This window comes from Leptonychotes weddellii, chromosome X (genome assembly GCF_054177405.1).
Source record: "Leptonychotes weddellii isolate Sample4059 chromosome X, ASM5417740v2, whole genome shotgun sequence".
Lineage (NCBI taxonomy): Eukaryota > Metazoa > Chordata > Mammalia > Carnivora > Phocidae > Leptonychotes > Leptonychotes weddellii.
The window spans coordinates 102,413,390-102,429,026 of record NC_138385.1 but is presented as its reverse complement, the minus strand read 5'-3'; the positions used below and the strand labels follow the sequence as shown (position 1 = coordinate 102,429,026).

Below are 15,637 nucleotides of genomic sequence, written 5' to 3'. Positions count from 1 at the left end.
TTTAGAGCATTATTTAACTTCAAAACCAAATCTAGTTTCTCTAATTGTCAGTGGGATCAGTGGGTTACCATAGTTACAACGTAAAGAGTGTTACTGAAAAGAAAAATAGAAAGACTAATGAAATTTTAAATGACAGATTCAAAGGCATTAGGAAACTGCCCGGACAGGGGATCAGGCACTTCTCAGGCTGACAATCACAGTAATCACCCAGCAAAACTATCAGGATCCGGGTCTGTTGGGAATGCCTGGTTTCCATCAGTATGGATGCATGAGGACGCATTCTGAGTGCCACAGAGCATGCGTTGTGACCCGCCCCGCTTGAGAACTCAGTCCAGCACCCCTGGCTCGTGGAAACTAGACACTGCAGTTTACTGCCGCTTTTCCCTCGTGGGACATCACGGCTGAACTGCACACCCACCTGTGCGTGAGCTTACCGTGGTTTTCAAGGGAAGTATTGTCCACCAACGTGGTCAAAGATGTAAGCAGTAGGAACAGTAGCTTAGGTATCTAACATACTAACATTTGTTTTTGCTGAGGGGAGACATCCATTAAAAATGTATTGAAATATCATAGAAATAGGATAGGCACATAAAATGATAAATGGGGGGAAATCTAGTGAGCACAGATGTTCTAAACTGAAAATGTTGATGTCACGTATAAAAGAATGTATGAAGATTCAATTACCTGTTTTCTAGAGTAACAAGAAGTATATACCCCAAGGAGTATCACTACCCTATCACGAGTCTCTGCATAACTCATAAGAAAAGAGGCAATCGTTGGTGGTTTTGTGCTGAAAATTGTGTATTTGGAGCTTTTAAGAGCCATAAAACTGATTTAAAGAATGGTTTCAAATGTTAAAAGAAAAATGCGTAACAATTAAAGAAAGACAAGCAATGAAACTGGTTTGTTTCTAACTGCCTCTTAGTAATTAAGAGTTTATGCTTGGCAAAGCCCCACAAAAATAGATTTAAGACTTGAGACAGTGTCCACGAATTAGTATAAACTCACATACAAGTCCTCAAAAGTGATAGGATTGCGACTCAGAAAGGGAAGAGCTAAATCAGTATAGCATGACTTAAAATAATAGCTGGATGATTATTTTGGATTGAATTCGTATTTACTGGGCTACTTGGTTGATTGGGTTCTTCATTTGTAGTGGTATATTGTCTGGGTTCCTGGAGTAGATATATCCAGTGCATAGACTAATGGCTAATCATCTGATGGTGTATGGCCTTGGAGGAACAGAGAGGGAGAAACCAAGACATAGGCAGAAAGAGATAGACGGAGATGTGGAGAAAGAGACAGAGAGAAGTATTAATGAGACTAGGGTTTACAACAGGGAAGCATTAAAAAGCCGGATAATCACGTTAGGGAGGTGGGGAGGGCCGAGGTTAGGGTTTTCAAAGGAGGAAGGTGGGGAGGGCATAAATTTCTACTTAAGAATAAGGGAAACATGCCGGCTTCTGGGCTACCACGTCCCAGCCACCCCCTGCCTGCTCACTGGGCACAATCGGCATCCTCCCGTGAGAAGCAAAGCTTTGTCCCTCCACCCCTGGTAGGACTGGTATGCCAAGCAAACGTGCATGTTTCACATGAAAAGCATGCAGTCACATTCTGAGCAAGGGGAAGGGGCGGCCCTCCTTTTTCAACATCCCATAGTTCACCCAAATTGCTTACCCTTCTAAATTTTCCGAAGGACAGGAGTGCTCTCTGAATAGGGACTCCTCATGACCTGTGTGCAACCTTCTTCATGACGCTGCCTAATAAAACACCTCTCATTTCCTTGCTCAGTAAAAATAATCACAAATATTACAAAAACTAGTAATAGAGAATGCTGATAGGTTTTTTTTTTTAATGATTTAATTAGAAACCTCCATCAACCACTATGTGGACAAAAAAGGAAAAAAAAAAGTATGAAGTCTGTTTTGCATTATCAACTTGTAAGCATTCTATTCAAACCAATTTTCTTTGAGTAAAAACTGAATGGTGTCATCAAACCCATGTTGATAGAGTGATTCCATTTTCCTCTTGCTTGGTGGGAAAAGGGCTTGGCTCAGCCTCACCAAGTTTGCCACGGACAACTAGGACAGAAGAACAAATTGAAGCCATAGGACCTTACAGTTCAGGCAAATGTAACCTAAGATTTCTATCATAGACACAAATCCTGATTTTACAAAACCAGTTTGAGGGGCGCCTGGGTGGCTCAGTCGGTTAAGCGTCTGCCTTCGGCTCAGGTCATGATCCCAGGGTCCAGGGATCCAGCCCCGCATCGGGCTCCCTGCTCGGCGGGAAGCCTGCTTCTCCCTCTCCCACTCCCCCTGCTTGTGTTCCCTCTCTCGCTGTGTCTCTGTCAAATAAATAAATAAAATATTTAAAAAAAAAAAAACAGTTTGAGAAAATCGAACCTTAAAGGTTTAACTTTAGCCACGGGCGAGCTGAGGGTTTCTCAGCCTCGGGACCGTGGACATCGGGGCCAGATGCTCGTTTGTCGTGGGGGCTGTGTGGTGCATCGCAGGATGCCGAGCAGCGTCCCTCACCCTTACGTACTGGATACCAGTAACACCCCCCGATGTGACAACCACACACATCTCCATCTGTAACTTCACCTCCTGCTGGCGACCACAGGGGGTAGATGTAAGGGAGTCCGTATTTTATGTAACTTACTCAGTCGAGGCCCTAAGTTTTTCTCCCATATTTTGCCATCCTTAACGATCACCATTTTTTTATTTTTTTTATTTTTTTTTAAAGATTTTATTTATTTATTTGAGAGAGAGAGTGAGAGAGAGAAAGAGCACAAGACGGGGGAGCGGGAGAGGGAGAAGCAGACTCCCCGCCGAGCAGGGAGCCCGATGCGGGACTCGATCCCGGGACTCCAGGATCATGACCTGAGCCGAAGGCAGTCGCTTAACCAACTGAGCCACCCAGGCGCCCAGATCACCATTTTTTAAAACAAATAAATGATCCGACTGAAAACTGCACTGAAAACCTGCCATACGTTCCGTGTCCTGAAGGAGTGAAGACAAAGCGAACTTCTCCCGAACAGATAATAGATAGTGAACGGCTTGTGCCCTCACAGCGTATGGGGACCCCCAGGCCCACGTGCATGACGTGTTGTAAACTAGTAAAAAACCGTACGGCTGACAAGATGCCATTTGTATATAAAACTGTCGACAAGCTTCCAAAGTTCTGGCAGTTTTTGGGCGATGATCTTCAACTGTAACGGAACCTCTGACTCACCATTATGTCCTGATTGGCGACAGTAACATAGAGATCCAGCTGCCCTCTGTCCCGTGGGGAGATGTCCAGTCGTCCACTGAAGGGCGAGATCGTCACCGTCCGGCCCACGGGCAGGATGGGAAGGCTGTTCGTGAGGCCTCCATCTACCCACTTCTGTGGAAAGAACACCGCTTGTCAGCACATGTCAACGACGCACCTCCCACAGGACGACGAGCACAGACTTTTCAACAGGACTCTTTCCTTCTCATAGAATCCGTGCCCTGGCAATGCTCTTAAATGACTATCATCACCAGTCAGATTGGTGAGTTTTGTACAAACCTTTGTACACAAACCATTTACCCATATAATGAGAGCCTCCGAGAATCAGGAAGCTTCTCCAGTTGTTTATTTATTGTTTTTTTAAGATTTTATTTATTTATTCATGAGAGACAGAGAGAGGGAGACACAGGGAGAAGCAGGCCCCCGCGGAGCAGGGAGCCCGACTTGGGGCTTGATCCCAGGATGCTGGGATCATGACCTGAGCCGAAGGCAGACGCTTAACCGACTGAGCCACGCAGGCACCCCCCTCTCCAGGTGTTTAAAAGCTTTAACTAGATTATTATACATCAACTGTACCTAAATGTTTATGACAAGAATGCATACACAAGAAGACATGTAATAAGTTTCGGGCTCATCATTAAATCAAAGTGGAAAGCCACGTTTACTGTTGATACTGAGTAAACCATCCACCATCACAGGACATTTCCATTTTTATTATGAGAACTAGAAGCTGGCATTTTCTGTAGCAAATGCAAAAGTAAGCCAAACAACCCAAAATCCTTCTATTTCCAAAGCGGCACCTGTGTTTAAGACATGAGGTTTTAAAGCCACAAAGAATGGGAAGTACTATATTTAAAAAAACAAAACAAAACAAAACAAAACAAACCCACTGAACTCAGAAGAGGTTCTGTGTTTTCAGACCCATACCCAAGGAGACAGATGGACACAGCAGGTTAAGAAAACCTTCTGGAGGCTTCTGTACAATTGTGTGCTGAAAAAGGACAACTAAAGAAACAGGAAGATGATAATCCTTATGCGATCCATTTCAAAAGCAAGAGTCACAAGCATCTTTGAACGGACAGCATTGACATCATCAGCAGAGACACACACAGACACACACAGAACCGAAGTACGAATTCTCCAAGCTGTATCTGGGATTGGAAATATCCTTCAGTTGATAGAGAAAACACACGGTCCAATAATGGGTGAGAACCCCTCACAAAACAATCTTTAGTGGAGAATTCTGCGATGCTAAGTTTCCCCTGAACATCTGGAATGCAATGTAGGAGAACCAAAGCTGTTCTGTTCAGCACAAAGACAGGGGGAGGAGGGAGAAACTGGTTATTATAAAATGCCCTGGACTTGGTTAAAACATACATTCATTTTGTTCTAAGGTATCTTTCTTTCTTTCCTTTTTTTTAATGTCTCTTTTTACTCATTTTTATTGCTAAAGCTAGTGACTGAATGATCAGTCCTGCACTGTTTACAATGGCTTTGGCCGTCGTAACTCCCCCCCACCCCAAAAGGGAATAAAAGTAAATACATGAAAAGTGAAACTGTGTTGAAAATTTGAGGGGATTGCATTTTGGTGTTGGAGAAAACAGAATTAGACTGGATTATAATAAACCCGATCTCCATAATTTGCATAGTGTCATTCTTTTTCAAAGAACATAACACACCTTATCATGTAATAACATTCTATGGGGGCGCCTGGGTGGCTCAGCCGTTAAGCGTCTGCCTTCGGCTCAGGTCCTGGTCCCAGGGTCCTGGGATCGAGCCCCGCATCAGGCTCCCTGCTCCGCGGGGAGCCTGCTTCTCCCTCTCCCACTCCCCCTGCTTATGTTCCCTCTCTAGCTGTGTTTCTCTCTGTCAAATAAATAAAACCTTTAAAAAAAAAAAAAACATTCTATGTATTATACACACACATATTCATATCTGTTTGTGTGTGTTTGACACACCCATGTTCCCATGTGTTTGTGTATATATATATGCTTATGGGGACAGTTTAAAATAAGGGAGATTTGCACTGAGAAGGCCTCACAGTATCTACTTCCATGCCTCCTTGTCCCAGAGCTTCCTTTTGTTTTGTTTTGTTTTTCTGATTGCTCTGGGCATGGATACGGATTTCTGGAATATGTTAATACCTAGAGAGGAAAAAAAAAAAGAAAGAAAACCTTTCAAAATTATCATTCATATTCTCAAAAGACTTTATCACCAATGATGTAAAAATCTGTGTAGTTTTCATCAAGGGAAATTAAAAATATGTACCATGTGTCCTATGAGCTCATCTGACTCAGTCAACTTAAGAGAAAGAAGGGCAATCTGGCTCATCACATTGCAGAGTGTTCTAATTTACCACAGGGTGAATGACTGCCATTTCCGGGAACTGGAAATGCCTTCTCCAAATTTTCCTCACTCTTGTTAGCTTATTCTGATTGGATAAATGACGGTGGAAAACGTACAGCTTATCAAATGACTTGATTAAATTTGCACCATTACCAGCTCCTCTATAACCATAACTCGATACCAGCTCAGATACTCCAAGTGCAGTGTGTCAGACTCCTGATTTATGCTCTCAGGAGCTGTATCATTCCCAAAAACCACATATTCATGCAGGCATGCTGATTCTAGCAAAATCTCTGGAAACAACAGTAACGGCAGTAAACATTCCTCAACCCCAAATTAAAAGTGGAAATATCTTATATCTAGCGTGGTCTAGTTTAAAAGTCTGCATTTTAAATGATGCTGTCCATGAATTCTCTGGCTGTTTGCTACAGATTTCTGCAAGTCATCTCCTCCTTCCCACCTTGTGGGCAGCATTCTGGAAGCTGCTAACTACCGCCATGAGCTTCTGTGATTCCAGAATCTTCTTCGGGGAGAAAACCAAACTGTGCTGGTTCTTCCCGTGATGGTTTCGTATCACTTCTAAAGGCATAGCGGTAACTGTCACACCTAAACAGGCCAGCTTATGCATGTGTCAGGACTTGTCAAATTTTGCCTAACCCACCGATGTGCTCCGGGAACATACGAAGAACATGCCCCGAGGTTTATGAATTCAGGCAATTCTTGTTACAGAACTTAAGGGGGAAAGCTTCTTAAAGAAAAACCTAAGCAGGTAATCTCTACTATCAGGGCCTGTGAATTCATCCTGCAAGCACCTCAGAGCATCCAATGTGTGCCTGGATTCGTGGTGGACACGGAGATATGTATGTTCGTGAGAAAGACTTGATGCAGGGCTGAATTATCTTCAGGTGTTTTGTTCAGAAAGAAGTGAATACAGAATACTTTGTCAGGAGAATGAATGAGATGTTGAAAGCTATAATTATTGTAAGTATCATGGCACAGAGCCTAATGGTTTATGAAACAACCGCTCCCATATTACTTGGTTTAATCTCTGTGAAAATGCCAGCAGATAGGAGGATCATGCTAGTATAATCCGTTTTCTCATTTTACAGAAAAGGAAACTGAGGCTTGCGGGGTTCCTTGGTGTCTAGGTTACAGGTTGGCAAACTGCGGCCCACCACCTGCTTTTGTAAATCAAGTTTTATTGGCATAGAGCCGTGCCGCTTTTCCACTACAACGGCAAACTTGAGTAGCTGCGTCAACAGAGACTGGATGTCCCACCATGCCATCTTATCGGGTGCTTCTCGGAAATTATCTGCCAACCTCTGCTGCAGAGTATGCAAGCAGAGGGGGTGCAGCTGGTCTTCTCACTTGTGCTCTTCCTTCTCACACACTGTAAAACAGCCATGTGGATCGGAACGGTTTCCTGCGGGGGGAGGGGGGGCAGGCGGGGCCAGGGGCAGTAAATACGGCCTGAAGAATCACTTTGTATTTGCAAGCATGTCTGATCTTGTATGAAACAGAGGACAAATAGCTATGTCCAACAGGACGTTCTTGGTCCTTGATTCTCAAAATAGAGGGAGGGAGGAGAGACAGAGAGAAAGAGAAGGAGATACGCACTCTCCACGACATAGGTCAGAATCTCCCATTTGAAGTGAAGAAACACAGGAGGGGAGGAGGGATAGATGAGCTTTCCTCAATACAAGGGACACAGCTTAAAATAAATAAAAAATTTAAGAAGAGGTTGAACAACCATGCTACCATTTTACTTCCACTAAAGATTATTGGTACATTGTTGTCTTAATTTCTGAGTTTCTAATTTTTGATTCAAAAATGATGATACTCAAGTTTGAGAAAACGCTGAGTATGTTATATCAAAAATATTCCCTGGAAGACTAATGTGTCTTTTCAAACAGACACTGCAAAGCATTTTAGAATGTTGCTGAAAAATAAGATCTTCTCTTTCAGATTAACTGTGAATTGATAAGCAGATTTCCATCCAGCCAAATCGAGCTGGTTGCCAGGCTTTTGCTTTGATGGGACTGAGCTACATATCCGTGTGAAACGTCCAAATCATGAAGAAATAGAAGCCTAAGGTCTGTAGTAATGATTTTACACAAATACATAGTAACATAGAGTATTCCACAGTTCTCTTTCCCAGAAATATACCAATAATGAAAGAATTAATAATCCATAACCCATGCAAAATGCTCAATAGACCAGAATAGGTCAATGTTAAATTTTCTCTATATAACCATCAAAATATTACCTGAATTCTAATTCAGACAACAACAACAAAAAAGTCGTACAGCTTTTCTTGTCATCTGCATATATCAGCTCTAGAGATGATCTTATTCTGTTATTCGGACATTTTGGTCATTTGCCAATGATAATGCTATCTCTTAAGAAAACAAAACAAAACAAAACAACTTGCTAGTTAAGAGCTCCTCTTGAAAAAGCTCGTTTTTGTTCCAAACTGATGGCAAGAACCTGTGAAAACGTAGCCCGATCGTATGCATGTTCAGAGGCCATACATATGGATAGAAAATTCATTAGTAAAAAATACAAGTCTGACCTTCAATATGTTTGCATTCTTTCATTCATGTGTTCAGCTGTTCATGACTATCTACCATAAACAGGGTATTAAAAATGGTCTTATAAGATGAAGCCAGTAAAAGCTACAAGAACTTTTTTAAAAAAAAAATTAGGTTAAAGGAAATAGAGGTCGTTCCACTTCATACAGCTGGTAAACAGGTTGGGAAGGAAATATACTGTCTGTCAAATTAATCTTCAGTGTTGCGAAGGAATGATACTTTCAAGTGACTAATAATTGATTTTTAAAATAAACCTATTCGGTCCACAAATAAATATTAATAGAATCCAGTATGTTCGATACGTGGGTTCTCGCAGAGGTGGAACGAGGAGGAGTGTGCGTTGCTCGGGAGCAGCAGGAGCAGGGAGCGCGTGGCCCTTCTTGGCCTCCACCACACGGGCACGGCTCCACGTCCCACAGCTCGAAGGCCCGAGTGCAAGTCATCCTCCGTTCCCTTTGTCCCCACTTCTGTCACAGTCTCCGTCACTTCAGGGAAACCCGCACAGCAAACACACCAGTCAGGACCCGAGTTCCATGAAAACATTATAGGAATTTTTCTGTAATTTAAATCCTAGGAAAAGCTCACACCCATAGCAAAACACTGCGTTTAAAGCACAGTTTGCATTTCCCTGAAAACGGAACGGTTCTGGAAAATAACTTGGCCTAGAAACCCTCTAAGCCCCTGTAGGAGGCTATCAGGCTGATGGAGAGTCCGTGATGAGCACAGAGCGACAGTGCCATGTAGTGTTGGGTCTGCATCAACGGACAGGGTCTCCAAGGGCTCTGTGCGTCCTCGGGTGCATGCAGTCTCCTCTTTGTGGACATCAGTAAACCACCAAGGAAAACCGAATGCTTTCAGGAGGCATTAAAATTAAGTAGTTATCCTGTGTCTACTTCAGAGACACGGGTCATCAGCAAGACCTTGTCCTCCTGCCCAAGGTCAGGGGCCTCAATGCTGGTCTCCATCCTTCTCACAACTCAGGGGCTGCATTCTGGGCTGCTGAGCTGTGGCTGTGTTCACACATTCATGTCCAAGTGCTCAGTCGTACGATGGGAAACGCAGCTGAGAACGACCGACCTTTTTAACCGCCGCTAGTTGTCGGGTCACGAACCCAACAAGTGGGAATGGCGATGGAGGGAAAAAAACCGAGGGAGATCTATTTTTTTTTTAAAGGAACGCACTAAGCAAAATGAGGCAAGAGGCGCGGCAGAGACACAAACATTGGAGATCATTCTGGGAAAGCGGCCCCCTGACGAGCGAGGTGACCTGAGTGAAGTAACGGAACATCTCTGCATCTGCATATCCTCATATGTGAAACACCAGGTAGTAATCCCTTCTGTTGCAGCTGACGGCAAACAGTCACAGCACAAGTTCTACTTCCTTTTTCTGGGAAGAAGAAAATGCACGGGTGGCCTCCCCAAATCATTGAGGGCTCAGGTGTTTCCAGCTCACTCTGTGGCCATCTCCGGGCTGTGATGTCTGACCTCATGATCCACAATAGCTGCTATAGTTCCAGTCATCACAATTACGTTCCGGGCAGCAGGAAGTAAACAAAGGTAAGTCCCACTGTAATTCAGCTTATCTCTCTGGCCAGCACTTACATGTATAGCCACACCAAGCTACAAGGGCAGCTGGGAAATGTGGCCTTTGAAGCACCCTGCTCCAGGTCCAGCTCACAGCTCTGACTGTTGTTAAGGAAGGAAAGAAAAGTTCATGGTGCAAGAAAACCAGAAGCCTCTCCCACCTGCACCTGTTTCGTGATACTCTTACTAATATTGCAACGGCAAAGTGTTTAGCATAGTCGTAGAGCTCACTGGGCTCTGGGACTCAGCTCTACTGTCACCTTGACCCTATCCTCCCTTTCTGAAGTCCCTACCTCCTCACTGTCACATGCTGTATCTACATCCTCCCTGCTCAGTCGCCACCTCTTAATCATTGATCAGATTGGCAATTCGGATGACTCCGGGCTCCTGAGCCCCCCTTTCATAATCTATACTTTCTAAAACACCTTACCATTGCTTCCCATTTAGCCATCTCTATCATTGTATATTGCAAATTCAAGCTTTGAAGTAAAATCATTACATTTCAGATCATTATAAAGTCAATGTTCCGAAGATAGAGTTGATTTTGATAGCATCTGTATTCAAAATTTACAGCTAAAAATAAATATTAATTTTTACTCCTATAATAAGGGGGAAAGGATTCTTAACTTAAACTAATTATGTAAAGTACAGTATCTTTCAAATAAAATTTTAGATGACAACATAGCTCACGCTCCTTGGGAACTAAATGCCTATTAGCTCTGAGAGACAGTATCAACAATAGGGGGGGAAAAACCCTGCTTTCCATGAGCTGATGTTTAAATGATTTTATGTTGCTCTAAAAAAAAAATGTATATTTTGTTTCTACCCAGTCACAAAGAGGGTTTTAGCCTTCTGTATGTACTGCATGTATATGGCTAATCCATAGAGTTCAAGTCAGAGTAACGGTCCCTCTTAGGCTCTGCATCTTAGTACCTACATGGCCTTTTTTTTTTTTTTTAAGGTTTATTCTTTTTTTTTTTTTTACTATGTTATGTTACTCACCATACAATACATCTTTAGTTTTTTACATGGCCTTTTCAGCTACTTTACCTCTCAGTCCCTTGCTCTCCCCGTCTGTGCCTTTGGATAGCCATCCTGGGGCAGACCAATTTGGGCCCAGAGTTGTACAGGAAGCGAAGGATTGGAAAGGCCGGGAAAGCTCAAAGAAAGAAAACCATGAGGACTTGCAAGACCAGAACTCAGACAGGTTCCGAATCATATTAGGTAAGAGATTTGTAAAAATGCATTCCTTGTGTACAAGTATCGTGCTGGGCCCTCAAACTGAGTGAGTGAATGAATGAATGAAAGATATCAAACATTTTTCATGCACCCACTTAAGAATAAATACATATTATGTATATATGAGACAAATAAAATGAGCAGCATTTATCCATCCATGAACATGTGCCTGATCTTGGGTGTTAAATAGATACTGTATTTGAGGGGCACCTGGGTGGCTCAGTCAGCTAAACGTCTGCCTTCGGCTCAGGTCATGATCCCAGGGTCCTGGGATCGAGTCCTGCATCATGCTCCCTGCTCGGTGGGGAATGTGCTTCTCCCTCTGTCCCTCCCCCTGCTCGTGCAGGCTCTTCTTCCTCTGTCCCTCCCCCTGCTCGTGCAGGCTCACTCTCTCTCTCGCAAAAATAAATAAAATCTTAAAAAAAGACACTGTATTCGATTATACAATATGTATTTTTAGTATCTCTTAAATAGATGCTGTATTTGATTATAAATACAGATCTCTGTTATCTGTTAAGTAGATAGTGCATTTGATTATAAAATGCATATTTCTGATATGTGTCAAATAGATAGTGTATTTGATTATAAATACTTATCTCTTGTATGTGTTAAAAAGATACTGTATTTGAAGGGGCGCCTGGGTGGCTCAGTTGGTTAAGCGACTGCCTTCGGCTCAGGTCATGATCCTGGAGTCCCGGGATCGAGTCCCGCATCGGACTCCCTGCTCGGCGGGGAGTCTGCTTCTCCCTCTGATCCTCTCCCTCTCATACTCTCTGTCTCCCATTCTCTCTCTCAGATAAATAAATAAAAAATCTTTAAAAAAAAAAAAAGATACTGTATTTGATTACAAATACATATCTCTGGTATGTGTTAAGTAGATACTGTATTTGATTATAAAATCCGTATCTCTGGTATGTGGCAAGTAGATAGTGTATTTGACTATAAAGCGTGTGTGTGTGGCACTATAAAGGGTAGGATGATGAACGTTTAATGCAACCATGGTGCAGAATGCAGAAAGGAGCTGGCTAAAATACCTTCCCCGTAGAGGCGCCCGGATGGCTCAGTCGGTGAAGCATCTGCCTTCGGCTCAGGTCATGATCTCAGGGTCCTGGGATCGGGACCCTCAGCGGGGAGTCTGCTTCTCCTTCTGCCCCTCCCCACTCGTGTTTGCACACACGCCTGCGCGCACTCTCTCTCTCCCTCTCTCAAATCAATAAAATCTTTACAATAAATAAATACGTACATAAAATACCTCCCCACAGCGCTGGCTGAAAGCAGACTGCAGGGGGATGCTCACCTCTAACTTTCTCTCCCAGAACCTGTCTCCTGCCTTGAGTGTCGGCCCCAAGTGAAGAGCGCTGTCCTGGAATGCAGACGGTCTGACAAACACTTGGGTAAGTGAAGGGCCTGGGAGAAGAGGGTCTTGCTCCCCGGTAAAGGGCTCCCGTGTGGGGGCCGGAGGGGAGCGCTCCAGCTTCGGCTGGGCCGGGTGGGTGTGTGGCAGCCTGATGCCTTTTCCCACCTGACAGCACAGTTCTGCTTATAGAAGGAGCTGTAAATAGGACTTTATTATTTTTTGAAGTCTTTCACTCTTTTTCTAAACAAAAGGGATGAAGTTTTCAATCAGAGGAAAAAAGGAGCATCCCAGTCATTCTGAATCTCGAGATCTTGACCGTAAGGTGCCAAGGCCCCTGTACTTGATTTTTTTTTTCTGTTACAAACAAAACTAGTTATTAAAAAAAAATCCTATAAACTGATTTGGAACCAGAAGAGTAATCATAAAACTGGATCCTTCAACGGAAACATCGTCCTACAGGAATTACGGCGAATTCATCAGTTATGAGAGTGTTACCTGCCCTTTGTATTCCACTGGTTTCAGTCCTGCATAAATGGGCACGAAGCTGCTGGCCAGCAGAACCTAGATGAATAAAATAAAGAAACAGCTCATAAACATAGGCGTTAGCACGCATTCAACAGGTTTGATACGTTTACCATAAAATGTGAAATTTTTCAAAAAATAACAACTACTATAAAACGTGAAATGAGTTCCAGATATCTATGTCAAGTGCACACAGGACACCGTTAAATAGAAAATAACACTTCTTTTTTTTTTTTTTTTTAAAGATTTTATTTATTTATTTGACAGAGAGAGACACAGCGAGAGAGGGAACACAAGCATGGGGAGTGGGAGAGGGAGAAGCAGGCTTCCCGCCGAGCAGGGAGCCCGATGCGGGGCTCGATCCCAGGACCCTGGGATCATGACCTGAGCCGAAGGCAGACGCTTAACGACTGAGCCACCCAGGCGCCCCGAAAATAACACTTCTAATACCTGAAAAGACCTTGAAGAGACATGCACAGTTCAATGTTCTGTGTCTCCGTTGACCTCACCTGCGTAAAATCGGGATTTTAATTGTAGACAGCCAAGTCGTTACAACATTAAACTCCAGGTAAGGCTAAATTCTTGACTGTGTACTCATAAATTATTTACGATGCTCTATCATATACTATAAAAATCATACTAAAGTTGCACCCTTGTGGGGCCTGGCTGGCTCCGTCCGAGCCTGGGACTCTTGATCTTGGGGTCATGAGCCCTGTGGTGGCGGTCGAGTTTTCTTTAAAAAATAAAAATGAAAATAAAGTTGCACTCTTATTTTTCAGAGGCGCGAACCCCTCCGGTTATTACGGGGGAGGCTAGCCTGAAGCTTAGGGGTGTTCTACTTTGTCACCAGGATGCTTCTACGGATAGCAGCACATTTCATGCGTTAGCAACATGGTCTGGATATAAATGAGACAGTGGCAGGTAGGAACACCAATTATCCCTTATCGTCCTTTGAAAAAGTCAAAAAAGATTGCCATTTAAAATATTACCATTTCTTCCAACAGAAGAAGCCTGGCACTGGGAACCTTTCTGACATGTACGTGTTTTATTTTCCAGTATAGTTTCCAAGTCAGTACTGTTCTGTTTGGAAAGACACCGCAGTCGATACTGAATATTTAAGCTATAATCTTCCAACTGGTAAGCAAAGACGCTATGGCTGTTTATTGTGAAAGATTTCATGAGATGGGGGGGCATATATTATTCAGAAATGGATGATGGCCCTAAAACTGATTTGTAAATCATCTATGTAGAATTATTTAGAACTCAGAGGGCATTTCCCCCAAAGAAGCGATATTATAGGTATGTTTTCTGAGGTTAGCTCTCAAAGGCCAATTTACTCTGAACTGTGAGTAAATAATCGATCTGGTCACCAGCAAAATGCACTTTCTATAGGAAAAATCCTCTCCGGGTTGTCACCTGACGCCGCTGGAACCCAGTTACGTCTCCGTCCTGTCCCTAGCAGTGGGCACAGGCTCTCGTCCTCTAAACATGCCTCCTGGCTCCTGCCTCCTGGCTCCTCACTGCCCAAAGCTGCTGAAGGCAAGGGTATCTCCTGCATGGTCAGTCAGTCCTTCTCAGGGCTGATACTCGACAGACGCCTGTTGTTATCGCTCCTTCTCCGTGGCAGCAGTGAAGACCCTCTGGTGTTTCCCCGCCGTCTGAACGGTGGGAGAAACGCAGTCTCCCGTGTTGTCGGGAGCATGTCGAGGACAGAGGGAGAGGTCCTGGTTGGAGCTGCCCTCACAGCACTGGGCTCCCGACAGCGGGTCCAGAAGCACCTGGGGCATCAGATTTGTGTGGGAGCAAATTCAGTGGCCTCGTAGCACAATGCCAGGACTCCTGCAGGAACAAGGGAAGGGAATGACACGTGGCACGCCTCTCTGTTGTCCCAGGCTGGTGCTCGGTGCCAGAACCAGCTACATAATTCGTGTGTCCTGTGCAAAGTAAAAATGCAGGTATTAAGAACTGCAAGATGGGGCGCCTGGGTGGCTCAGTCGTTGGGCGTCTGCCTTCGGCTCAGGTCATGATCCCGGGGTCCTGGGATCGAGTCCCGCATCGGGCTCCCTCCTCGGCGGGAAGCCTGCTTCTCCCTCTCCCGCTCCCGCTGCTTGTGTTCCTACTCTCGCTGTCTCTCTCTCTGTCAAATAAATAAAATCTTAAAAAAAAAAAAAAAAGAACTGCAAGATGTCGGTAGCAGGGCATCAAACCCAAGTGCAATGGCAATCTTACAGGAGATTTGTCACCAGTCCTCAAGGAAGAGTGGGTGTAGACAGGCCTGTCCTTAGGCACTCCTCCGAATGGTGTGCGGTGATCTTCGGCACAGCCAGTGTACAAAGGTCCCTGGGTTTGTGGGAGATGACGTCACATGCCCGCGCGGGGGACGACAGGCCAGAAACCAACCTTCTGGGCCCCAGAGCATCAGCAGTTGGGTGTTTTTCAGAGAAGGGCTGTTCAGCCTTACGAGGACTGCATTCCCCCTAACTAAATTTGGCTCTCTCATCCGTTGGCTACTCCTTTAAAAAAGCAATTACAGACTCTAGGTATGTTTTCCAGGCACACTGTGGCTATTTAATGAAGTTATTTGGCAAAATGCACTGTAGTGGTAACAGGAACAGTTTGTGGATTGCACACATATTGTGAAATTGCAGTACTTAACGCTCTTTAGAGAACCAAAGGCACTCTGTAAATATAACGATCTATTTCAATATGCTGCACAATTACTT

General features: G+C 44.0%; 1 protein-coding gene across 8 annotated transcripts in view; it reads right to left on the bottom strand.

Moving 5' to 3' along the window:
- Positions 1-1,842: 1,842 nt before the first annotated feature.
- The window catches only part of PNPLA4 (patatin like domain 4, phospholipase and triacylglycerol lipase), a 28,922-nt gene continuing 15,127 nt past the window's right edge, over positions 1,843-15,637 (bottom strand). For all 8 annotated transcript variants that reach the window (XM_081809205.1, XM_081809212.1, XM_081809206.1 and 5 more), the window contains 3 exons: positions 12,888-12,953; positions 3,238-3,390; positions 1,843-2,081 (listed from right to left, as the gene is read on the bottom strand). In XM_081809205.1, the coding sequence (XP_081665331.1) occupies positions 1,950-2,081; positions 3,238-3,390; positions 12,888-12,953 (351 nt within the window). In that variant the 3' untranslated portion in view covers positions 1,843-1,949. The remainder of the gene's footprint in view (positions 2,082-3,237; positions 3,391-12,887; positions 12,954-15,637) is intronic.